Source organism: Heteronotia binoei, chromosome 2 (genome assembly GCF_032191835.1).
Source record: "Heteronotia binoei isolate CCM8104 ecotype False Entrance Well chromosome 2, APGP_CSIRO_Hbin_v1, whole genome shotgun sequence".
NCBI lineage: Eukaryota > Metazoa > Chordata > Lepidosauria > Squamata > Gekkonidae > Heteronotia > Heteronotia binoei.
This window is the reverse complement of record NC_083224.1, coordinates 82,763,913-82,789,167: the sequence shown is the minus strand read 5'-3', so window position 1 is coordinate 82,789,167 and position 25,255 is coordinate 82,763,913. Positions and strand designations below refer to the sequence as shown.

At 40.1% G+C, this 25,255-nt stretch overlaps 1 protein-coding gene across 3 annotated transcripts in view; it reads left to right on the top strand.

Annotated features, from left to right (window-relative positions):
• Positions 1–23,305, top strand: part of ZNF76 (zinc finger protein 76) — a 31,824-nt gene extending 8,519 nt beyond the window's left edge. For all 3 annotated transcript variants that reach the window (XM_060231447.1, XM_060231449.1, XM_060231448.1), the window contains 9 exons: positions 1,251–1,328; positions 2,053–2,255; positions 11,825–11,941; positions 13,600–13,675; positions 16,307–16,432; positions 18,279–18,458; positions 18,772–19,002; positions 19,151–19,272; positions 22,658–23,305. In XM_060231447.1, coding sequence (XP_060087430.1) covers positions 1,251–1,328; positions 2,053–2,255; positions 11,825–11,941; positions 13,600–13,675; positions 16,307–16,432; positions 18,279–18,458; positions 18,772–19,002; positions 19,151–19,272; positions 22,658–22,762 — 1,238 coding nt within the window. In that variant the 3' untranslated portion in view covers positions 22,763–23,305. The remainder of the gene's footprint in view (positions 1–1,250; positions 1,329–2,052; positions 2,256–11,824; positions 11,942–13,599; positions 13,676–16,306; positions 16,433–18,278; positions 18,459–18,771; positions 19,003–19,150; positions 19,273–22,657) is intronic.
• The last annotated feature ends 1,950 nt before the right edge of the window (positions 23,306–25,255 follow it).

Here is a 25,255-nt window from a genome sequence, read left to right as displayed (position 1 = left end):
TCAGTGAAACAGGCTTCCTCCGGAGGTGGTGGGCTCTCCTCCTTTGGAGGTTTTTAAACAGAGCCTGGATGGCCATCTGACAGCAATGCAGATCCAGTATTTGTAAGGGGGAGGTATTTGTGAATGTTCTGCATGGTGCAGGGGGTTGGACTAGTTAACCCTGGATGTCCCTTCCAACTCTGTGATTCTAAATTCCATAGCCCAACTTCAGTTACCTAAATACCTGATCTGATGACCATTTTCTAGTCTTTGCAAATTGAGGTGGTAGTATTCTGAACTGCATTACTTCTAACTGCAGGTGGCTTGTAATATATGTTATAAATGTCATCCTTCCCAATGTAAAGTCTTCCTTTCATGTAGTAAATTAAGATATTAAGGATATGCCGGATCAGTTATGTAGAGTTCTCTTTAACATGGCAAAGCATTCAAATATTTGACCTTATCATCAGTCAAAAGTTGCACAGTTTAGAATTCTAACGTTTTATTCTGCCAAATGGAAACAAAATAGTTTTAGTGGGAAATTGTATTTAACAAAATATAGTGATTCTAAAAAATGAATAAATTATCTTTCATTGAGCTGACATGGTCACCGACTCTTTAAGGATTACAAAGTGAGGGCAGGGATGAGTAGGGATGAGCACCAACTGTCTCACAAATTGAACTTTGTTACATATTTTGGCCATGAACTTCAACAAATTTTAAGGCAGTTTGTGGTGGTTTGTGAAGAGCAATAAGAAGGGGTTTAAATGGCTGTGAGACATTTAAATCCCTGCTTCCTTCTTTTCAGAAAAAACAGCTGAACAGTGGGGAGCAGAAAGCTGGGATGTAAATCGTTCCAAACCATTTAAACTCCTGCTTTCTTCTCCCCACCACTTAGCTGTTTGGTCTAATTGGCTCTGAGCCATTTAACTCCCTGCTTTCTGCTTGCAGCAGCTTTTGGTAAGGAGCAGAAAGCAGGGGATAAAATGGCTTGGAGCCACTTAAACCCCTGATTTCTGCTCCCCATGAAAAGCAGCAGGGAGCAGAAAGCAGGGGTCACAAACTAATATGAGCCAATGTATTGGTTCATGGTTCAACCATGAATCAAACTGTAAAAATGCAGTTCATGCCCATCCCTAGGTATGATAAGTCAGCTGAAAGTTGTTGTCTTGTTCACTATCCACTGCATAACCAAATGAACATATTGACTAGGCATTGGCACTGGGGTTAATTTTGTTTATTGTGTTTATGTGTTCTGATTTGCCCTGTAGAGTCTATCACATTTGAAGATGGTCAACCAGTTGCATTGGAAGATGGCACCATGGCTTTTATACACCATCCATCCAAAGGTAGCTGTCAGTCTCCCCCCTCCCCTCTTCCTTTGAACAATTTGCATTAGGTGAAGTAATACAGAGGCTGGCCTCTAAGAAATGTGATCAAAGAGATGCGATCATAGCAATGTGTATGTGTGTGTTGGGGGGGGGGGGGTGTTCCGCCCTGGCACATTACATCTGCTTACCTAGATGCTTATTTACATTATTTTACATGATCCAAGCATCACATTTCTCATGCAGGATTCCATTTGTGCGAAAATATTAACTGATTTCATTATATCTGTGGTTGGTGTTTAGGTATTTAGCTTATCCTAGCTTTAACAGTGGTCTGCAGGCCTACGAAGGGGGTTGACATACGTGTCACCTCTGGGCTCTGTTCTGACTGCTGTCACCTGACTGGTGGGGGCTGATACCTCAGTCCTGGTTGTTGTACTGTGTCTTCAGGGATGGGGAAGCTGAGGCTCTGTTTTAGCTGCTCATTACTATCAGTGCATGAGCTTTCTACCTTGCTGCCTCTGTATATATAGAGAGGGAATGATGTGCTTCATGATGAAATCTATAGCTGTAAATTAGAAATGAGGGTCCAGTAGTATACAGAGGTTGAATTTTGAACCGCAGTTAAGATTCTGCATTGATGCTCATAACTCTTCATCTCTTACCAGCGCTTAAATGGTCAAGAGGTAGGTAAGTAGCAGTTAGAGCTGACATGTGCTACTACAGTGTTTGTGGTCCCCTCCAGAGGGTTATGACCCCAACACCCTGGAAGCAATCCAGCTGGAAGATGGCTCCACAGCCTTTGTACACCGTCCTATTTCCTTGCCCACAAGTAGCACCATTCTTACAGTGCAAGCAGATGTGCAGCTGGATGGATTGGCTGTGGAGGAGAAAAATGCTGCCTTTGATCTAGATACCATTACTGTCCTCAAGGAGTATGCCACTCAGGTAAGGCTTCACTGCTTCTTCCTTGTCTTCTGGCTCCTGAGAACAGTCTTACCTCTAAATCAGTGTGGTATAGTGGTTAGAGTGTCAGACTAGAATGTGGGCAACCCAGGTTCCACAATATAAGGTGTAGACAGAGTGCTGTTTGTTGTCACCACAAGTTGAAGTAGGACCACCTTTACCAGTGTAACTTTACTCAGGCAAAGTCTTAACTGGTCTGCAGCTGCATACTGCATCATGCATGTGGCAAATGGCAGTTTGCAAAAGGATGCCAGGTTTGTTGTTTGCAACCTGCATAGAAGTCTTTATTTAGGTTAATTGTCCACTGAACCTATAAAAAGTCTGTGTTTGCAGAGATATGTGGAAGAAACAATGACTAGCACTTGCCATTTTCAGACCCATATTTCCTGCAGTGTGCTTTCACAGGTTTATGCTTCACAATGATACATTTCCAGTTCCGTAGCTCTTGAAAATAGGTAAAGTGGCATAGTATAGCCTGATCTTAGAAGCTAAGCAGAGTCAGTACTTGGAAAGGAGACCACCAATTAAGACTCTGCAGAGGAAGGCAATGGCAAACAACATCTGCTTCTCACTTGCCTTGGAAGCCCCTTGCTGGGGCTGCCATGAGTTGGGTGGGGCTTGATGGCACTTTACAACACACACAACTCTTAAGAAATTTGAGTTGTTTGTCATGAATTAAATTTGGGATTATATAAACAAAGAGAATCCTTGTTTGCATTGTTTATAATCTTCTGTAGCCAGAAATTTGGAGAGACCATTAAATATTTTAGCATTGTGTACTATGCATAATTCAATTAGTCTAAGATTCGCCTTATTGGTTAAAATATCTTTAGAACAACGGGGCAAACATAATTGTAGTGGGAGGGATTCAGCTGCTTCAGAGCCAAAATGAGAGATCTATTTCTGATTATTACTGCCTATCCGAGCATTAAAATCACCAAAAATCATAATCTGAGCAGTATGGAATTTCCTAGACAAAGACATCACATATTCAGAAAATTTCTCCCAGACAGCAACAAACTCCAACTCTCCATTAGAAGGGACTAGATAAACATTAATCATAATTAGAGTCAGTGCTGGAGAGGACAGCAATAAAGCCTGGGCAAATGGCGGGCAAGGATCCGAGAGGACCACCTTAAATGGTAAATTGGATTTCACCAAAGCAGCCAGGCCTGCTTTACTGCGACCTTTAAGGGTTTTTAAAAAGTTTTATTGGTTTAAACTACTACAGGACAGCAGCATTGCAGATTATACATAAAAGAAACGGAAAAGCAAGAAAAGGGAACATACAGAATGGGAAAAAACAGAAACCAGTACAAATATATCAATTATAACTCCACCTCTTGATATAATACTCTAATGTTTCTACCTACAAGTATAAAAATCTCTGTTAGGTATTACCTTCCTTTCTTCTTTTACCAGGACAAAAAAAAAGAATATTTCTTTTAGTAAACTAGTAAAGCATTGTACAACTAAACAGTTCTTAAACACAAATCAAACTGTTTCATCCTCCAATTTTACTAACTTAACTTGCAGCTATGACAAGCACAAATCAGATTATTAATTTAACCAAAAGCCTGATCAAAAAGGCACATGAATATTTTTTTTCTTTATTCATAAGAAATTGCATAACATATCTCAAATATAATCAAATACTTTATCAAACTCTAACTAAAACATTTCTCCTACAACCATGTTAAATCAAATCTACCAAACTGATCTCTCTAAATGGGCAGATTGTCAATATTTACCTATTCGCCAGGAAAAAAAGAAAGAAAAAGAGAACCAAACATAAAAAAGACGCAAATTCCAAAATCCTTCTTCCCCAGAATTAAAAACTTTTAAGTTCCTTTAGTTTCTACATCCAAGTTATATCCAAGGCAGCCCATTTGACCACAACTTGTCTTCTAACGGCATCATACATTTCTTAATCAAAGTTCCTTATTCAGCCGTTCACCAAAACGGAAGAAAAGATCCAAAATCCTTTTTACGGATTGTTTTCCAGCACCAGATTAGACAATTGAAGTGCAGTTTGCCTCTTCTTGACATGGCCCGCCTCCTCAACCACCAGAAAAAAAGTTCTTCACCATATCCCCTTCTCCAGTTGATCTTGTTGACAGTCAGCATCCAGTGAAGATTTAAAACTGCATCAGACGGGGCCATTTTCTTTTCTCTTCGTTTGTTTCGCATAACCACCGTTTCCCCTTGTTTTCACTGCCACTGATTCACTCTTTGTAATACAAGGCTCCTGTAGATTTGCCCTTTCGTTAGCTGTTAAATCCTCTTCACTGAAATAGTTACCTGTAAACATGAAGTAATCTTTACGATGCTGCTTAAGTGAAATAAAATCCTCCTTTAAAGATCTGAAAATTGCACTGATATCTTTTCCATGTGCCATTTCAGTAAATGATACCATTTTAAAACTAAACTTGTGCATAAGTTCAGTCTCTCAAATCAGGTTGTTTTTCACTTTGTAAGCCGCCCTGAGCCTGCCTCGGCGGGGAGGGCGGGGTATAAATAAAATTTTATTATTATATTATTATTACTTCTCTCTTGTAAATTCTTGTTCTACAGCAACTTTAACAGAACTTATTAAGAGACATTCTTTCAGTTACAGACAGATAAAGGAGACAGAGCTTTCTGTATTTCCCTTTTATAGTCAGATCATTTTGCAGATTCTTGATAATCTTTGTGCTATATGTCCAATTAAAGTCCGGGTCAGTTTTGTTGTTTATATTCAAGCCAGTTTGAGTAATTAAGACTGCTCATCATGTTGCAGGACCTTTTGAAGTAATCCATGAGCTAGTCTGTTGATGGAATATTAAGTGGCCCATCGAGGGGTAAAGTTGAAGAAGAAAAAACACCTACTTGTTAGGCAGAACTGTTGCTTTTGATGTGGAGAAATGTTGCTTTAAAGAGCGTACTGTAGAAAGAGAAAGCTGAAGCGTTCAGGAGTCTTTCTTTCTCTGCTGATTTCAGCGTTCAAAGCCGTGGAGCTTCGGGAAGCACGACAGGTCTTGGGGGTCATTGCCTTTGGCCCCCTCGACCTACCCGTGGAACTCCCATGCCGAAGAGAAGGCTCAACAAGCCCCCACTTTGGGGGTATCACTTGTGTGATACCCCTCCAACAACCAGAATCAGAATTGCTGCGGAGAGCATCCGCAAGCAACTCTGAAGCCAAGATGACGGATTCCGGAAGTCTTTACTGCGACTTTTAGAGTGAGTTCTATAAGCAGGGAGATTAAAAACTTTTAAATCTGTCAGTCTAAAACTCTCTTCCACCCATGTTTCCTGAAGGAAGACACAGTCAAAGGATTTCAAAAAGTCCAAAAAATCTGAGTCATTCACTTTACTCTTCCACCCAGCTATGTTCCAGGAGACAATATGGATATTCCTTGTGGCTTCCCTAGCTGGTAATCGATCGATATTGGATATCCTTTCTAGCACCCTGGCATCATCAATGAAAATACAGCCATTATGTTGGGGCGCCCTTAAGCCAGTTAGAGAGACTTCCATAGTCAGATCGATTAAGTCAGCCGATGGAGGACAAGGAAACAGGGGATTGCCTGCAGAATCCAGGTTGTTTGAAGGAACTGATTTCCCCAGGTCTGAAGACCTTTGCAGCTGCCGCTTAGTACATTCAAGTATAACGAGGATTGCCTGTTGTTCTCCCAAATGACTGCAGAAGGTCATCTTCTGTTGAAACAATGAGGGGACTATGCATCACATCCATAGAGGGCTGCACTGATGACTCATTATCCAACTCAAGGTTTGATTGGGACTGACCAGAGCATGCTCTGGATTCCTTAAAACACATCAAAACCTGATGTTTTGCCACTGAAGTTGATGCCTTCTTCAAAAGATGAGGATTACTTCGTGTACTGTCCCTTGAGGACAGGTTAGGCAGCAGAGCATTAGTTTGAGAGTTAATAAATGAGTGCATAGGGAAAACCCCCTTCGACCACAAGTAATTCTTTCACCTCAGAATTAGAGAAGGAATGTTGGGGGACTGAAAGGTAAGCACAATCTTCTGCATTTGAGACCAATCGTTAAGTGATTCAATGGTAATCAAGTCAATTTTGTGATAGTTCAGATGAAAAAGTTCACAGAGATGAGATTTAACTAAAAGTTTACTTCTCCAGCATGGGGTCTTCATGCCATAGGAACAAACTGTGATGCATACCTTATTGGGCTGTAGAACCAATTGTTGCACATTCCTTTCATGGCCCACACTGACTTTAGATTCCATATTGGAGCCCCGGGGATCCACATCCTGTGTTGCAGACGGACACTGCTTTAAAGGGGCTAAAGCTCCAATAGAGGTATCATCCAGCTGGACTAAGTGAACTTTATCCATTGACACTGATAGTCGCTTTATTTCCAAAAAAAGGTCAAGAATTTGATCTTCTATTCCCTTTAACTTTTTAAAGCTACATTCCACTGTGCTTGCAATCAGGGTAATTGGGGAGAGCTTGTCAGAAGACATGGATCTTTCTTCATTATCACAGCATATTTGTGACTCATGCTGTCTCTGCTGCGCCTTTAAAGCCCCCACCCAAGACTGGAGTTTGTTTATTTATTTATTACTTTAAAATTCTATCCCGCCCTCTCTGCAAGCGGACTCAGGGCGGCTGACAACATTCATTTTTACAGATTAAAAACCAATAAAAAATAGCTACAGTTAAAAATTATTTAAAAACATTTCATTTCATGGTGCTGTATCACTACAATATAATATAAGAGGTGATCATATGGTACTCTATAATGATGTAGGGTGGCAGCTCTCTCCCGGTTAGATCGCAAGGGTCTGTTGAAACAGTTCGGTCTTACAGGCCCTGCGGAAAGTAGAGAGATCCCACAGGGCTCTTATGGCCTCCGGGAGAGCATTCTACAATTCTGGTGCTGCCACCGAGAAGGTCCTAGCTCGCGTCAGCCGCAACCTAGCCTCCTTTGGTCCAGGTTGAGAGAGAGTTGAGAGTCTACGACATCTTCGTAGTCAGACTCATTAGTCAGTTCCTCCTTTTCTGTTGGCTCTAACTTGTCTTCTAGAGGGGAGAAGCGATTTGTTGTTTTAATAGCAAATGACGGCAGAGCAGATTTGGACTTCTTGTTTAAGGTAAAAAAGTCCTCTATCCTAAACTATTTGCAAACTGGCAAAGAAGCAGATTCCTCCTCCACTTGTCTTGGCCGCTTGCCCGAAGCCATTAGGAGGGTTCTGTTGGATGGCAATTGGCACTGTTCTGATAAAAAAATATAAATAAAATAAATACCAGACAACTAAGGTCTTAAAACTTACAGATAAAAGCCACGACATCTGCTAAGAATATCTTAAAATGTCTTTAAAAGCCAAATTTGTCAGAGCCAACATAAGAACATAAAAGAAGCCATGTTAGATCAGGCCAATGGCCCATCCATTCCAACACTCTGTGTCACACAGTGGCAAAAAAATTTATACACACACACACATTATGGCTAATAGCCACTGATGGACCTCTGCTCCATATTTTTATCTAAACCCCTCTTGAAGGTGGCTATGCTTGTGGCCGCCACCACCTCCTGTAGCAGTGAATACCACATATTAATCACCCTTTGGGTGAAGAAGTACTTCCTTTTATCCGTTTTAACCTGTCTGCTCAGCAATTTCATCGAATGCCCACAAGTTCTTGTATTGTGAGAACGGGAGAAAAGTACTTCTTTCTCTACTTTCTCCATCCCATGCATTATCTTGTAAACCTCTATCATGTCACCCCACAGTCGACATTTCTCCAAGCTAAAGAGTCCCAGTGTTTCAGCCTTTCTTCATAGGGAAAGTGTTCCCGCGCTTTAATCATTCTAGTTGCCCTTTTCTGGACTTTCTCCAATGCTATAATATCCTTTTAGAGGTGCAGCGACCAGAACTGCACACAGTACTCCAAATGAGACCGCACAGTACTCCAAATGAGTCGGCAACGCTGTAGCCGACTGCACTCCACCATGCTGCAACTGATTTTACTTTTTTTTCCACACGGGGTTGCAGTGTGATAGACTTTTGTTTGGGTTCACCCAACTTTCTGTCATCTATTGATAACATTTACATTGATTCGTGCACGGAAAGTGACCACTTGCCCCTAATTCTATCTTTAAGATTGGATGAGGAGGTTAATATGGTATCATCTTCCCAATCTGTGAAGGCCTCTGAGAATGTTCTAAAAAAAAAATCAAGTGGTCCCCGGCCCTAGAAAGGGAGTTTTCTTCCCTCTTTGGCTCTGAAGCACTATGCAGATTAAGGGATTCAATCATAAATGCCAATTCAGATGATACAATCCTTTCAGGATTCTCATTATTAATTGATTACTGTAGTGCTAAAGCTAAACCTGTGATTTTGTCTAGGTCCAGTTTCTCTAGCTGGTTCGATACAGACTGTTTAGCTTGGAAACAAGAACTGAGAGCACTATTTAAAGAATCCTGTCGCTCCAAATTAAGGCCTATATTGCTTGTAAGACAGCCTACCTGGAGCTTATTATATCCAAAAAGAAAGTTTTCTTTCAGAATAAATGGGACCAACTTTACCACTCAATAAAATCTAATGATAATAAGGCTTTCTGGAGAATCATTTCGGGTAATCAAAAAAACAATTCTGTTACTGACCCAACTATTTCTGCACAAACATGGGTTGATTACTTCTCTAACATTTTTGCTTCTCCTTGTGTATCTCCTCCCATCTTAGTAAACCCCATAGTTACTGATATGTCGGTCTGGCCTCCAGTAACTCTAGAGAAAACCAGTGATTTATTGAAGGATTTAAAAGCGGGTAAAGCACCAGGCCCCGATGGCCTTCCCGCTGAGGTATTCACAAAATTTGCCGACTGGTGGCTTTTGCCCCTTGCAAAATTGTTCTCTTTCATTGATCTGCATGGTTCCATCCCAGACTCTTGGCTTGATTCTATAATTATCCCATTTTACAAAAAGGAGGTGTTGGAGTTACCAGAAAATTTCCACCCCATTAGTTTATTATCTATAGTGGGCAAATTGTATGCCAAACATTTAGAACTCCAATTAACTGACTGGATGTGCCTAGATAACGTCATAGGTCTTGAACAGATTGTCCAAAGGCAAATCTGCTATGGACCATTGCTGTACTCTGGCCTTCCTTGCTGAAAAATATATGCATACCGAGACAAAAAAATTATATGCTGCCTTCATTGACCTGAAGGGCACATTTGATTCAATAGATAGAGCCCAAGTATGGATTAAGCTAGGAGACCCTCGTTTGCTATTTCTCTTGAGGAAACTTCATTCCAATACTTTTTGCCAAGTGAAATTTTCTTCAAGTGGTGACCTGACTAGTAGAATCCCAGTGTTAAAGGGGGTTAAACAAGGTTGCGTGCTGGCCCCGCATCTTTTAAATCTATTTTTAACTGACCTGGCACAATTTTTGAACCCTGTTAATGGTCATCCGCCTAAACTAACAGGCCAAGCGGTCCCCTTATTACTTTATGCTGATGATACTACCATCCTCTCTTGCACAAGTGTGGGCCTGGAAAGGTATTTGAATGCCTTCTATGACTACTGTAATTGTAATTCACTCTCTATCAATTATGCCAAATCTAAAGTATTTAAAAAGTTTTCAGATTGCTGGCGCCCACAGAGATGGTTTATTGGCAACTCAACAACTGAGCAAACAAAAATTTTTAAATACTTGGGGATCACTTTTAATCACAAGTTAAGCTGGGTTTCACATCATAACAACACCATCAACTTTACTAAATGTTCAGTTGCTCAAATTAAACAATTTTTCTTTGCAAGGGGCAACCAGTTAGTTTCAGAAGCAATTAAAGTGTTCAAAGCTAAAATGCTTGCCCAGATTCTCTATGGTATCCCTATATGGATCTCAACATTTACCAGGAAAGTGGAGGGCATTCAAGCCTCATTCTTTATCATAACCTCTGTAAAGATTTATTTTGCAAGCTTTCTTTCTCTCCAGATTTGTCTATTCTGCCACCCTGTTGTTATTTATTGAACGATACTGAGTGGGAGGTTAGTGAGACTGTGGCAAATTTTTTGGCTGACATCCTTAAATTTAAGTCTGACCATGTATGAATGCATCTGTAATCTCGGTTTCATTTTGATTTTATCTCCAGTGTTTAAATTTTATATTCTGTGTATTTTTATTCACAACTGTTATGCCATTAAAGGTTTGGTGTGGTATGATAATCTTCTGTAATTTTTATTTGCTAACATCTCAGCTTCTTAATTATCTGAATATTCTATCTCATCCTCATAGTATTTTTTTATTTTGTTGAAATTTTTATCTTTTCAACAGCGTGCAGCGGTAGGCCACTGTTATTCCCATTTTACTGATCAGTAGTTTGAGATCAGAATTTGCACTGAGCAGATATTGAACTTAGTTCCCTACTGATATCCTTTCCACTAGCTTACGTTGTTTAATGTGTTTACTTTTTTATGGCCTTTTGCTGTTTGTAGACTTTGGCTTTGGATAACCTGAGGCATGCTAATGCATTCTTAAAGTAAGTTGATTGGATTGTTAATTGTCAGCCTGCTGAGGAGAGGCCATGCCTCACTAGTAGGGAGTCTACACGGCATGCGAAAGATCCCAGGTTCAATCACCAGCAATGTTCCCTCTAAGCTGAGATAGTGTGAGCTAGCTCACGGATTTTTAGCCTCCAACTCACATGTTTTTGTCTTAACTCTGGAAAAATGGACACAGAGCAAACTAATGTATGCAGTAGCTCACAACTTTATTACCTGTTGCTTGTGAAATAGAATTTTTGCTCACAAGATTCTACAGCTTAGAGGGAGTGTTGATCTCCAGGAGCTCCAGTTGAAAGGATCTGGTAGTAGGTGATGTGAAAGATTTCTGCATTAGACCCTGAAGAGCCTCTGCCAATCTGAGTAGAGAAAGCTGATTTTGATGGCCCAGTTCAGTATAAGGCAGCTTCATATGCGTCTCTGTGTTGATGAGGTTGAAACTTGTAAGATTTCAGTAGCTTGTCAAAGATGAGTTGCATTATGTATGACTGAAATGAAATTCCATGTGTTAGACTGTTACATAGCAGTCCGTTAAAGAACACTTCAAAAAAAGTTTACCCAGAGGAACTCAGTGTGTCTTCAAAGTGAAATACCAAAATTCTTAGCTGAAGTGGACAAATGCAGTCAATTCATCTTGAGTTTTTTTGCTGAATAAGTTACTTTTAGGTAGAAATACAACTGTTTTCCTAGGACTGTTCAGGAGACTGATGCATAAATAGATGTTCATGAACCCAAGAGGCTCCCACCAACTAATAACGGCCTTAGGCAAGTCATTGTGCCACGTTTCCCATCAGGGACTTACATCACATGGTGGTTATGAAAATGAGCCAGGCAAATATAGTAAAGCAATAGGCACATTATACATGGACAATCCCAGCCTCCTGACTTCAGTTCTTTGTTAGCAGTATCACTTCCTTGCTGGTGGTATAGGTTGTGGGTTATCAGGCAATTTATTTTTCGTGAAAGGTTTTCTGAATTTTGCAGGATTCCTTCAAGTTTAATTTCCTTGTGCTACTTAACAGGGCTTCCAGGAGAAAGAAGTGCAAACCAATGGGAAGGGACCACTGGTTGTCAGCAGAGGCTATCGTTGTGGTCACAAAGGTTGTGGCCGCCTCTATAGTACAGCTCACCATTTGAGGGTATGTTCTCGTGACTCCCAACAGTTTGTTTCAGGCTCCTAATATTGCCATTCAGAAGGCTGAAGGCTCATGAATGCTACAGAAAAGAGTTGCCCTTTCACAGAAGTGCTAGGATTTTTCTCACCTCAGAGAAAAGGCAGCTTGGGAAGAAGAATAATTGTATTTATACCTTGCCCTTCACTTGGAGTCTCAGAGCAGCTTACAATCTCCTTCTCTTCCTCCCCCCACAACAGACACCCTGTGAGGTAGTGGGGCTGAGAGAGAGCTCTGAGAGAACTGTGATTGACCCAAGGTCACCCAGCATGGCTGCATGTGGAGGACTTGGGAATCAAACCTGGTTCTCCAGATTAGAGTCCTCTGCTCTTAACCACTACACCAAACTTGGTCTCTGAACCTTACACAGAGCTATAGAAGTATAGAGGGTTCCCTGAAGTTACCACTGTTTTCTTAAGTGGTGTGTGTTAGAAAGAAGATAGAGGCATTCAAACTGAGCAGCAAGGTTAATTTATTTACTTAATTTATAGACCACTTTGCTTGTTTAAGGCACATTACAAAATATAAAAAAGAATGTAATCAGATGGCATAATGTAATAATATAGCATGATTTTTAAATTATCATACTAAGTTGAACTTTGCATTATTTAAAACTTTTTGAACTTTTTCAGCATATTGAAGAAAAACCGGATTGCACATTTCTCTGTAGTCATTAGAAATTGATTGTACATCCTGCAAAGATTTGGCAACTGGCTTAATTAAAACATATGAGGCAGAATGAAATAGCCAAACAAAACTGGCTTAGAGCAAAGCAAAATATTTTAAAATCTGAAATGATATCTGTAAGCTACAGCCTCCCACCAACTCTTTTTTCACCGTATACATAAATCCTCATGTATCTGTGGCAGCTTATTTTATCTCTTTGTGATGGCTTTAAGTGATTGTAAACCATTTGGAGACCGACTTTTGATTGCAAAGTAGGGTATAAATATCATTATTGTCTTCTCTGAGTTCATAGTAATACAGAGGAGCTCAGTGAGGGCTATCTTTAATAAATATACTAAAGAATAAAGCTTAGGATGGAACTTCATGTGACAGAGAACATATGTCTGCAACTCCATATAGCAGTCCTGTATTGGGTTACCCCCTCTTCCCTGGTAGTGTTTAGTTTCATTTTCCCATATCATGTTGTCATAATAATTTGCATTTTCCTACACATAGCAGTGATAACCATGATGATGAGTAGAAGCAAGAAAATGCTCATCAGAATGGTGTCAGAAGATGGGATACATTAAACTAAATGTTTCACTGTATATGGAAATGAGTCAGCAACTGTCAAAACCATAGCCCTTTTGTCATTTGTAATATGTAGTTCTGCTCTTAGACAGTGAAGGTATACATCAGATATATAAAAATAAGTCATGCTGAAGTACAGTGCACCTCTTAAGTCTTGTTCTGTACAAACCTTAAAGGCACATGGTCTTGTTAGATAGTAATGCACCTCAGCAAGTTGAAATAATAGAACCAAAGAACACCTTATTGAGCTGAGACAGTGAAGATGTGGGAGATTTTGGTTTTTAACATCTCCCCTCTCCATTGGATTCCAAAATGGAGCTGCCTCTGTCTGGTTATCTGAGTTTTCGCTTCATCTTTGTTCCTTATAGGTTCATGAGCGAGTTCATACAGGTATTCGGCCATACAGATGTGACTTCTCCAGCTGTGGGAAAGCTTTTGCTACAGGTAACTTTTACAGGTTGTTTGATGTGACAGTGTAACACATTAAGAAAGAGGAAAGGATTGAATCCACAGGTGGCTTTCTGCCAGCAGGAGGAAAGGATTTTTGGCAGTTTTCTCCCTCTGATTACAGACCACACTGTTCACAAGGGTTCTATTTCCAAACAGCAGCATTTAGGGTTACTTAGTGGGCTACTGCAGGAGGGTCAAAGTGCACATGCCCTTTCTATTGGCAGAAATGAGTGATAACTTAGATATGAAGGCTTGGGATGAGGGGAAGGAAAAGTTGGAGGGGAAACACTTCTTTTTCTCCAAATACTGTTTTTCAATTTTTCCAGTGGAAATTTTTGGGAACACTGAAAAAAACCTCTAAAGAAATATTTTCTCATTTAGAAAGAGTAAAGCCTTGTCTGACAAAGCATTTACAGCATGAGAAGAGTCTCGGAGCTTTCTCAGTTTTCCCAGTGGAAAAGTTGGAAAGTTTGGGGAACCACAGGAAGAAAGACTTATATTTTCAAGATTTTTGTTTAAATGTAAGTAATTTTGGCAACAATTTATGTGGTATAATGTGCTTAATGGTAATATATTATTAAAGAATTCAGTATTTTCAGTGTTAAGCAGTTTAGATTAATATCCAGATACACAGATAGTCCTACCTACTGTGACTCTGAGTTTCTGACCAAACAGTATGCTTTATTTTCTTTACTACATAATTTGTTTTTCTATCTTCCACTTCTATTTTTTCTGCCTCTCAGATGGCAAAAATTAATGATACATGTAGCAAAGGATGCAAGTCTGCAACTCACTCTCTGGTATGGTGTATACTTGGAAGTTTCCATATAGAAAATGAAGATATTTATACTTTTAAATTCCATAAACATGACAAATAGTACATTTAAAGTATAAATGATCTGTTTTGTCTTGCTAAATCAGAAAAAGTTTAGTTTAGCTAGGAAAATAAGCATTGCATATATTTACATTTTCCCCCAAATTTCTGTTTCTCCCCCCCCCCCTTAAATATTATTATTACATATAATTTATTTTACATTTAATTTACAGGTCTCAATGAGCTAAACAAGGTTACATGTTCTGTAATATAGTGAGATTTAGGTGGGTAGCTGTGTTGGTCTGAAGCAGCAGAACAAAGTTTGAGTCCAGGGGCACCTTTAAATAGATTTGAATGTGTTTCTCTGGTCTGGGGATGGGAGATAACACAGCCAATCACCCCACTTCAAAAAGATGCTTCCATATAGTTGCCTCCATGCTTAACAGGGTAACAAGAGTCTCAGTTAATTATTCTCAGTATTCCACAATTAAGAATAATCTGCTCATCACTGTCCAATTTTGACATATTTATTTCCTTCACGATGTTCCCCCCCAGAATTGAACCCAAATAAATGGTAACCATATAAACTAAGCTTGTTATTCCTGTTTGATCCTTGAATTTGTTAAATATCTTCATTAAGCTGTATGCTAATTTATTGCTCATCCTCTACCTAAATGTATGAACTAGTAATTCCCATTTCATTGTATCTGAAGAAGTGTGTGCACGTGCACACAAAATAAAACTTTGTTGATCTTAAAGGTACCACTGGAATTAGACTTTCTTCTGTAATATAGTAAGGTAGGCAAAGGTCTATAAATTAATGAGTATATTATCATGAATCAATGAGATAAGCAGACTATAAAATAATAATAATAATAAATTTTTATTTATACCCCGCCCTCCCTGCCGAAGCAGGCTCATGGTCATAATTACTTAACAATTACTTTTATCTTTCAATCATTAATTCTTTAAGCTAAATTAGTGGATACAGTCTTGTCGGGACATACCAGGCTCACTACTTCCTGCTCACTCAGCACCTCTAAAATATTTTGCATGCAGCATTCCATTAAAAATTTCAAACCCTGTAAGAAGCTTGCATAGTAAATTATATTAACATCAAAATGTTTCTTATCCCCCAAACAAAAAAGGGTTTCCAGTTCTCGAAAAATAGGCCAAATAAATAAATAAATGGTAACCATATAAACTAAGCTTATTATTCCTGTTTGATCCTTGAATCTGTTAAACATCTTCATTAAGCTGTATGCTAATTTATTGCTCACCCTCTACCTAAATGCCCTTCATTTCTTAGCTTAACCTATTTGGTTACTTTAGATAACTTGGTTATTTCCCAAACAGTATTTATCCAAGATATAATAATAAAAGTCTCCAATTTGGGGGGAGGGTCTTTTTTCTTTTGGCTTCAGACTTTTTGGAAAGTTTACATCCTTAGCTATGCTTCCAGAAAATTATCTTTGGATTCAACTCCTTTTATGGAATTACACAGACATGAAATTATTTAACTTGGAAATAACTGATGGTTATTTAACTTAGAAAGACGATAAAATATGTAGTCTTAGAGATGGGGCTTCAGGTGACCTAAGCATCCCAAGCTTTCTGGTTTGCAGGAAATCTTATAATAATCAGTGTGCTGCATTCTATCATTAAAAAGATAAAGGTAGTCCCCTGTGCAAGCACCAGTAATTTCCAACTCTAAGGTGACATCGCATCACAATGTTTTAATGGCAGACTTTATACATTATACAACTGTAAAGTGATATGGTTCTGAGTTCATGTGCCCTTTTCTCTTGCAGGATATAGCCTGAAGAACCATTTGAGAATCCATACAGGTGAAAAGCCGTACAAATGCCCAGAGGATGTTTGCAACAAAGCCTTCAAGACTTCTGGGGACCTGCAAAAACATATCAGAACACACACAGGTGTGTCCTCCAGGGCTGATTGCTTTAGTTCAGGGCTAGCCAGAAACTGCAATGGTAAAAAACAACAACATAGTAAAATACTACACAAAAGGCAATGGGATGGAGAAAGTAGAGAAAGAAGTACTTTTCTCCCTTTCTCACAATACAAGAACTCATGGGTATTCAACGAAATTGCTGAGCAGTCAGATTAAAACGGATAAAAGGAAGTACTTCTTCACCCAAAGGGTGATTGACATGTGGAATTCACTGCCACACGAGGTGGTGGCGGCTACAAGCATAGCCAGCTTTAAGAGGGGATTGGATAAAAATACGGAGCAGAGGTCCATCAGTGGCTATTAGCCACGGTGTATATTTATGTGTGTGTGTGTGCTTGTATATATACACACACACACACATATATTGGCCACTGTGTGACACAGAGTGTTGGACTGGATGGGGGCCATTGGCCTGATCCAACATGGCTTCTCTTATGTTCTTAACCATACAATTTTTCAGCTTTTGAATCATATAATTATTATTTAGAATAAATTGTGCAAATGTATATAAAAGTAATTTAATACAGTATTTGTGTTTTTATATGGTTTGACAGAAACATGTTTGCTTCAGATCAAAGGAGGCGGGGTGGTCAGGGAACAGGCAGTTAGAAGTAATGTGGATGGGCTTCTGTTGGTACAGAAGTCTTTGCTGTGTTCTGCCCAAAGCCATAAGTTGTTGAGCAACACTCACTTTAAAAACAAACAAAAAGCTTCCTCTGTAACCAGGAGGGTTAGAGAGTTGGCTTTGTTTTTTCAAAGAAAATATGTGGCAAAGTTGCTGGTAGTTGGTGATGTGTGGTATCTGAAGGGATGAATGCAATCATAATATTGTTGTTATCGTCTGTACAGGTATCATAGACAATTTCAGTCATGTGGTCAATGAAAGTTAATAAGGGTTTTCAGATATTGTTACAGTCTATTTGTTAGTCATTATTTCACCTTACATTTTTTGACATAATGAGAAAATTGCCAATCTCTAATATCAGTCAAAACGGAGACTTTCAGCTTCATGAGCCAGATGTCTACTTCTATATACCGGGGGGGGGGGGGGGAATTAACAACTACAGTGTAACCAAAACAAAGAATGCCAAAGCACACTCTGAAAGCTACTCCACACAGGTTCAGACTGAGATTGTACTGATGGAAGAGTCTACCAATCCCTGTGAGGAAGGTGTAGGTTTTTGGATGAGGTCTGCTGATAACTTTTTAAAAAAATATGACCCTGATGGATGAATACTTTCTGACCCTTCCTTTAAAATATTGAAGCTGAGGATTTTGTAAATCCTATCAGAATTGAAAATGGGGTAATGTTCAGGTTGAAATCATCTGATAAAAATATTAGTCTTCTAAACTGCCATGCTAACATTAGGTTCATTTATATAATGCTGTTGTATTTTATCTTCATTGGCCTTGTGAAATTATGTAGTTGCTGTAATAGAGATGGAAAGCAATTGCCTAATAATTAATAATTGTGTGACAGTGTGTGTAGTATAGCCAGGAGATCCTAAGATTGTCAGGCAAGCAGTTATGCACCACTAGGTGGCAAGCTAGACTCGTTTATTTAAGGCAAGAGATGTTTTAGAGGTGGTTTGCCATTACCTGCCTCTGCATATTCCTTGGTATTCTGGTATTCATTGGAGGTTGGCCATTCAGATACTAGCCAGGGACAACCCTGCTTAGCTTCTGAGTTCTGACAAGGTCTTATGGCATTCATACACCTTTTGTCACTCTGGTTAGTGAAAACTGTCCTGAACTTTCAATACACTTATTAGCTATTTAAGGGTGACTTCTGTCTGTTTCCTGCTTTGAAGGTGAGCGTCCCTTCAGCTGTCCTTTTGAAGGCTGTGGCCGCTCTTTCACCACCTCCAACATACGCAAGGTCCACATCAGGACACACACTGGTGAGAGGCCATATATGTGTCCAGAGCCCAACTGTGGGAGAGGGTTCACTAGTGCCACCAACTACAAAAACCACATGAGGATCCATACAGGTAAATATGGGCAAGCAGACACCTACTTTTCTTGAACACTAGCTTCTGACTGTCATATACTTCATTGATTGCTCTTGGCTGGTCACCTTTGTAGACAGCTTGTAGCCAGGTTTTCTGAATCAGTTTGGAAGTGAAGTGTGCTGGGCTTGCTCAATTGAAGCAGCCTTAGGAAGAGTGAAGATGGAACAAAGTTGGATAGATGAAATTGTAGTGTAACTGTTGAAGAACTAGAAATTTCTTTCCTTGACTTCTTACTCTTAGTTTAAGCTGTGAAGCAAGCCTCTTGTTCTGCATGCATCTTGTTCCGTCGCAGGAGAGAAGCCATATGCGTGCATGGTTCCGAGCTGCGGAAAACGCTTCACAGAATATTCTAGCCTCTACAAGCATCATGTGGTTCACACACATTGCAAGCCATACACTTGCAGTACTTGTGGCAAAACCTACCGGCAGACCTCTACACTGGCCATGCACAAGCGCACCACTCATGGGGAACTGGAAGCTACAGAGGAGAGTGAGCAGGCCCTCTATGAGCAACAGATGAAAGGTGAGCCGACAGTAAACTCAAGCATGAAGAGAAGCCTCACAGTCAGGTGTCTGCAGATTCCCAACTCTTTCAGCACTGCCTCATCCTTCTGTTCTCCATTTTGCTTGTCTGGCTTACCTTACTGAATCTCTTTTTCTTGTTTACCCAGATACTGCTCTTATGAATCCACTGAAATTTCAGCATGTTACTCTTGTGAAGGTAAAAACTGAAAAGGATGAAGATAGCAAGCCTGTAGCAGTGGAGACTGTGTCTCAAGATGGAACAGAGCAGGTATAAAGAACTACTACGGGGTCTTCAGAGCTTGGGAAACAATCTAGAGAGGTGGCAATTGGGAGGGGAGGCTGTTGTTACTCAGAGCAATTCTAATAAAATGACTTTAATTGTAATATTTACTCTAAAGGCATCGTAGCCTTTAAACTGCACCACTCATCATTTTGTAATGATGCTGGCACAGCAACTCCTAAATATTGGGGCACTGGCACAAATCAAAGTATCAGGATCTGTGGCATTTGAAGCTTGAATGTGCAGGCTTTTGCACCACTTTTCTATGAACGAGATGTTCACTGAAAGGTTCAGACATTTTATAATCCCTTCTGATTGTATCAGTTTGGTTACGCAAGTGAGTGTTGCCGTTGCTGGAGTGTGCAGCATCAAGAGCTGTTACTGGGACCAGAACCTGGGATTGTGCTCTCCCTCTCCCCTGCCCTGCATCTGGTTCACTCGTGCATGTATACCAAAGATTGCATGATGATAAGTAGCTGAATTTGAAGACGTTTATGGTGATGTGAAGAAGTTTGAAGGGTCTTTGCATATGCATGTACATTCAAGTGAAGAACATACCTGTGTGAACCAGCAAGTACTGCTGTCACATTACTTTATTCCCCATGCTCAAAACTGAAACAACACCTGGCATTAATCTTATACTCCATGCTCAAAACTTTAGCACATGACCTGGCATTAATCTTTTAATTATAGCTCATTAATGATGGGCTTGCATTTAAGAAGGGAGTAAGAAATGACTTGCCCTGTTTGTCTATTGCCTGCTCTTCTCAGGTCAGTCTGTCCTACAAAGACTTACAGGCATTTGGCAGTGGTATCACCATGATAACAGAAGCTGGCACTATGAGGCTGAGATACATCCAGTATAGGTTGCTTTAAAACATCTCTGTGGAATGTATTCTGGGGAAGCGCCCTTTTCAGTATAGCTAATTACAGTGCTGCGATATTTTCAGATGCCTTTCAGTTCTCCCCTTGGCCACACCCTGGCTTTAAATACCTGCAACAGGAGAGAAAGAAATCTCAGACTAGATGTTCTAGGTTAGAAGACTTCCCTCAGTTTTTATGATATTACTTTTATTGTATTATTTTAGAACTGTGCAGTCTGCCTTGAGTCTCAGCAAAAAGGTGGACTATAAACAAAGTTAAATAAATATTCTTTTAAGACTTCCCAATTTGAAGTACTGCTTGATCACTGAGTAAGAAGCAGCCTCTTTGCTGGTAAATGAGTCATAGAACCAGTGCACATCTGCACTGAAGTTGCTGGATTGTGACTTGGGAAGCCACCAAGAAGTGAGACCAAAGATAACCTCACAACATTATTGTGAGAATAAGGGGGGAAGAATTACGTTCACATCCCATGATCCTCGAAGAAACAATGTGATAAAGATGGATGGATACAAATATAAGAAGAGCCCTGCTGATCAAACCAGTGACCTATATAGTTACCATAAGTCTCCTGTTTCACACAGTGGCCAACCAGCTGCCTTAAGCCATTGTTCCTAGTAAGCATAACTGGAGTAATGTTGTTTTGATGCTATTTCTAGCTATTGATTTTCCGTAAGTGCACCTTCTTTTGGCTATCTATTTTTTCCTACCAGAAAATTGTTTCATTTCTACATCACTTTAGTAGACTGTCTTTACTTTCTCCTTGAGTTACTAATACTACTACTACTTCTTCCTCTTCTTGTCAGTAACCATTGCCCCCTAAAAAAAAAAAGTGTGTTCACGACCAGGGGTCGTTTTGTAGAAAAATAGGTGGTGGGGCTCATCCAGGGATTGTTATGCAGCTGCACATACTATTCAATAGACAAGGAGGTGGAACTCTCAGAAAGGTTGAGGAGCTGTGCTCCTGTGAACTCCCACTGAATCTGAGGCCTGTTCACGACCAAGCCAATGATTGCTAACTTTGCATCTAAAGTCTGGTTTAAAACAGTTTTTCCTGGAAAATGATATGATGTGTTTTCTCTCTACCAGAATTCAAATGGTTCAGATTTTACCACGCTTAAAAATCTTTCAGCTTGTTCACACACCATCAACAGGTTTTCCTTAAGCATAAGCCGAATGTTTGACATTTAGTATATTAAGTATGAAAGGAGGTATTCCAGGAGGGCTGCAGAGTACTCCAGTACTTACCCACTTTGCACATAACCCTAGCACTGTTATCTGTTTTAAAATTGCTGTTATACAGCCAATAAAACCTGCTTGCAAACTGACACCAGTTGAGGCAAATGGAACCAAGGTGAAGCAAGGGCTTTCAGTGATGTTAGCACATAGCCAGATCTTGTTGGCATTTTTGGCAGGGGCAAAAGGGAAAGTTTTAAAAGAGATAACTACATTTTGTGACAGTGAGTTCCATAAGTTGATTTGTGTCCGAAGCAGTACTTCTTTGTCTGTCCTTAATCTATTCCACATCAGCTTTGTTGGGTGCCCTCCCTTGATTTCTAGCATTGTGTGAGGGAATTTTTTTTTGTCCAGTTCTCCATACCAGTCATATTTTCATAATCCACTGTTGTGTCTTCTTAGTTGTTTTCCTGTAAACTGAGATGTCTCAAACTCCCTAGTCTTTCCTTGTAAGAAAGATGCAACACCTCCCCCAGCACACCCCAGGGTTTAGTTGAGCTCTAGATGTCAGAGGAGAATATTATGGCAATATCCTAGAGCTCACCAGTGTTTTAATTACTTGAATGTTTTAATGTTTTTATTGTCACTGCTTTATGGATCCTGATTGGGTGGCATAAAAATGTTTTAAATACTTGCCTCCATCCCCACCTAGTATAATCAACAGAAAGGGATCACAGTTGATAAGACAGGCAATGAAAGAAACAATTACTGTGATGTGCTGGCTAACAATGTTTAATAAAACCATTTAAAAACCTTAAGTGTTATTGAGTGGTAAGTTTTTTACAACTATATATAAAATTAAGAATTATCTATTTCCATTCAGTTTTGTGGTATGTCTTGCTATTGTTACCTTGGTTTATTCCAGTATGAGAAAACTTGAGGTAGAAGATGTTGCAGAAGAGCATTAACATTGGGTTGTTACAAGAGGCTGGTAACCCTGGAAGAAATATAGGAAGGATTACTCCTGAGGATGTCCGTTGATGAAATGAGCCTATATCCAGGTGCTCATAGGAACTTTCTTGTAATATTGGAATGTGTGAATGGACCTCTGTTATAACATTATGTGATTGGATATTTCTAGTAAAGTATTAAAAAATATTTTAAATGGTTTTTTTAAATGTTTTTATTAAACATTGTTAGCCAGCATATCACAGTATTTGTGTCCATCCCCATCTAGGCTGTTAGTCTTTCCCAAAGCTGCCAAATTTTAGCTTCTCTGCAAGTGTGTGGGAGTGATGTCCTGTTTCTCTTTCAGCTGGAAGAACAGCCAAGTTTGGAAGATGCCATCAGTATGGCAGCTACTGCAACTCAGCAGGAGTCCACCATGCTTATGACAGCCATGTTGAACAATGGATGCTGAGATCTCATTTGAAGCATGAGAGAATAGCTCTGTGCAGGGACGATAGCAGCAATATAGATATTTGGAGGCTACAACACTTCTGTTTTGGAATCCAGATGTTGGGTTACTCCATCAGCACCTGGACAGGGCCCTTGATAATTGCTGAAGTCTGTCTATCCAGTGTGTGCAGTAGACAGCAAGAACCAGGTGATGAAACAGCATGGACTGTTGAAGAGACCTTGTTTTTCAGTTGGCCTCCTCTCACTGCAATAACATACAATAAAACATGGTGTCACAGGGCTGACCTCTCCTCCCATCAGGTTGCATGTGGCAGTTCCAAGATCCTGGGGGATGGCTGAATCTTAGTATGATGGCTGCATTTTACTCATCTCCCCTCATCAAGATTGCTTCCCAGCAATAGTGGTTCAGATGGAATGATCCCTCATGGACAAAGGAATATCTTAAAAAATAATGGCTTTTATAACATGTTGTTTGATTCCTCCACTCTCTGGCACAGATGGTAGAATACTCCAAGGTGTATTTAATAAAGGTTTGAGCTTGGAATATGTTTTCTGTTTCTGGCATCTTGGTTGGGAAACCATTGTGACCTGTGTTGACTTCTGTTGTAATGTTCCTCAGCAAGAAGTTGTGCAACTGTATACAGTCAGGCATAATCCAGCATCCTTACTGATATTACCATGCTGGAGTTTGTGATTCTTTTGGGGCCCTATTGGAATTGAAGCGCCTTTGCTAGCTTAGGTTGGTTTCCCACCTGTTCTCTTTCCTTGGGGAACCACAACTTGGCCGCAATAATCACGCTTCAGTGACATCCCAGTTAGACTACTATAACATGCTGTACCTTGGGTTGCCTTTGAAGATTATCCAAAGACTATCATTTGTTCAGAATGCAACTGTCCAGAGGCAGACAGTTTTGCACATACAAAACCAATATTACATTTGTGGGGTCTTAGTACCTCAAATTCTTCCTGCTCCTATGTAGGGAAATTAGTTTGGTGGGCAAAATGACTAACTTCAGCAGGACCAAAAACCTATGTATACAGAAGGCAGTCTTCTCCAAATTTCCCTTAAAGGATGAGGAGATTGTTGGTAAACTAGAAGTATATTTTATTAAGAAAATTCACTCAAGCACACAAAACAATACATTCATCAATCATATAGCTCCTAAGAAAATAGAGATGATATACAGATAGGCAGGGGTTGTTTTGAAGAAAAATAGGTGGTGGAGCTCATCCAGGGATTGTTATGCAGCTGCACATACTATTCAATGGACAAGGAGGTGGAACTCTCAGAAGGAGGAGGAGGGACTCTCAGAAAGGTTCAGGAGCTGTGTTCCTGTAGCTCCCACTGAATCTGAGGCCTGCAGATAGGGGTAACACAAGGGTGAAACGCACACAAGGGTGAAACACAAGGGTGAAACGGTGATACTTTACCTTCTCATAGTCTTCAGGCAAAATGTCCAATAGCGATGAAAAAGGGAAAAGGGGAGCAAGACATGGCCAGCATATCTTACTATAAAAACCCTAAACTAACCAGGTTTGGGGGGTTAATCTAAGCAGCAAGGTAGGGGTACTGTCAGATGCACACCTGGGAGACCATGTGTCAGACCTTTTAAGGATGACCATATACCCTCAGGAGGTGAGGTCAGATGAGCTGTGATACTGGGGTCAGGTGGGCTGTGACCTCAGAAAAGGGGAGGCTCCATGGTGATGTTTGGAAAGGATTAAGGGTTGATGAACTTAACATATCTAAATAATGCTATCTAGAGGGATGCTTTGGGGCCGAATTGTTATCTATGGTGACACCCAGAACTACACAAAGGTGGCAGGTTCCACGTTGATCACAGCTCCGGATGATCCATTCAACTAGTCTAGCACAGTCTTTCTCTTGTCTGGTTTCTGATGGCTGGCCGGATTAGTTCCGAGATAACACAGATAGTCCATTCAGTGCACCTTAGTCACACCCAGCATATGTGGTGCTCTCATTTTGATTCCATGGCTTTGAAGAAGCCCAAAGACAATGCCAGAGAATGATGGCTTCCATTGAGGCGAATGGCATTAAAGCGGGGCTTTTGGGTAGCTCATGGTTGCGGCTGAGTCTTGTCGTTTCATCACACAAGGGAAGCTGCGTGGCTGCAATAGCGGCTTCGAGTCCTTGCTTTCAGGGTGTGCTTTGTTGTTGGGTGCTTCTGAGGTGGCACAGCCTTGGCCTATGAGTTTGGACCTTCTTGTAGACCTACCAGGGAACGACTATTGCTGAGGTATGGAGTCTATTGCCAACTTACAGAGTCTGACACTGAGGTTGCACTTAGCAATGTCCAGAAAAGATGGTTTTAGGGGGCTTAGTCCTACAGATACACTCAATATGATAGTCATCAATATACTAGGGTGGCAGAAATCTATACAAGCAATGGGCATAACATATTTGACATGATAGGACATGCAGATAAAATGCAGAAAAATGTTATGTCACCAGTAGGGGGGAAATAGAGTACAG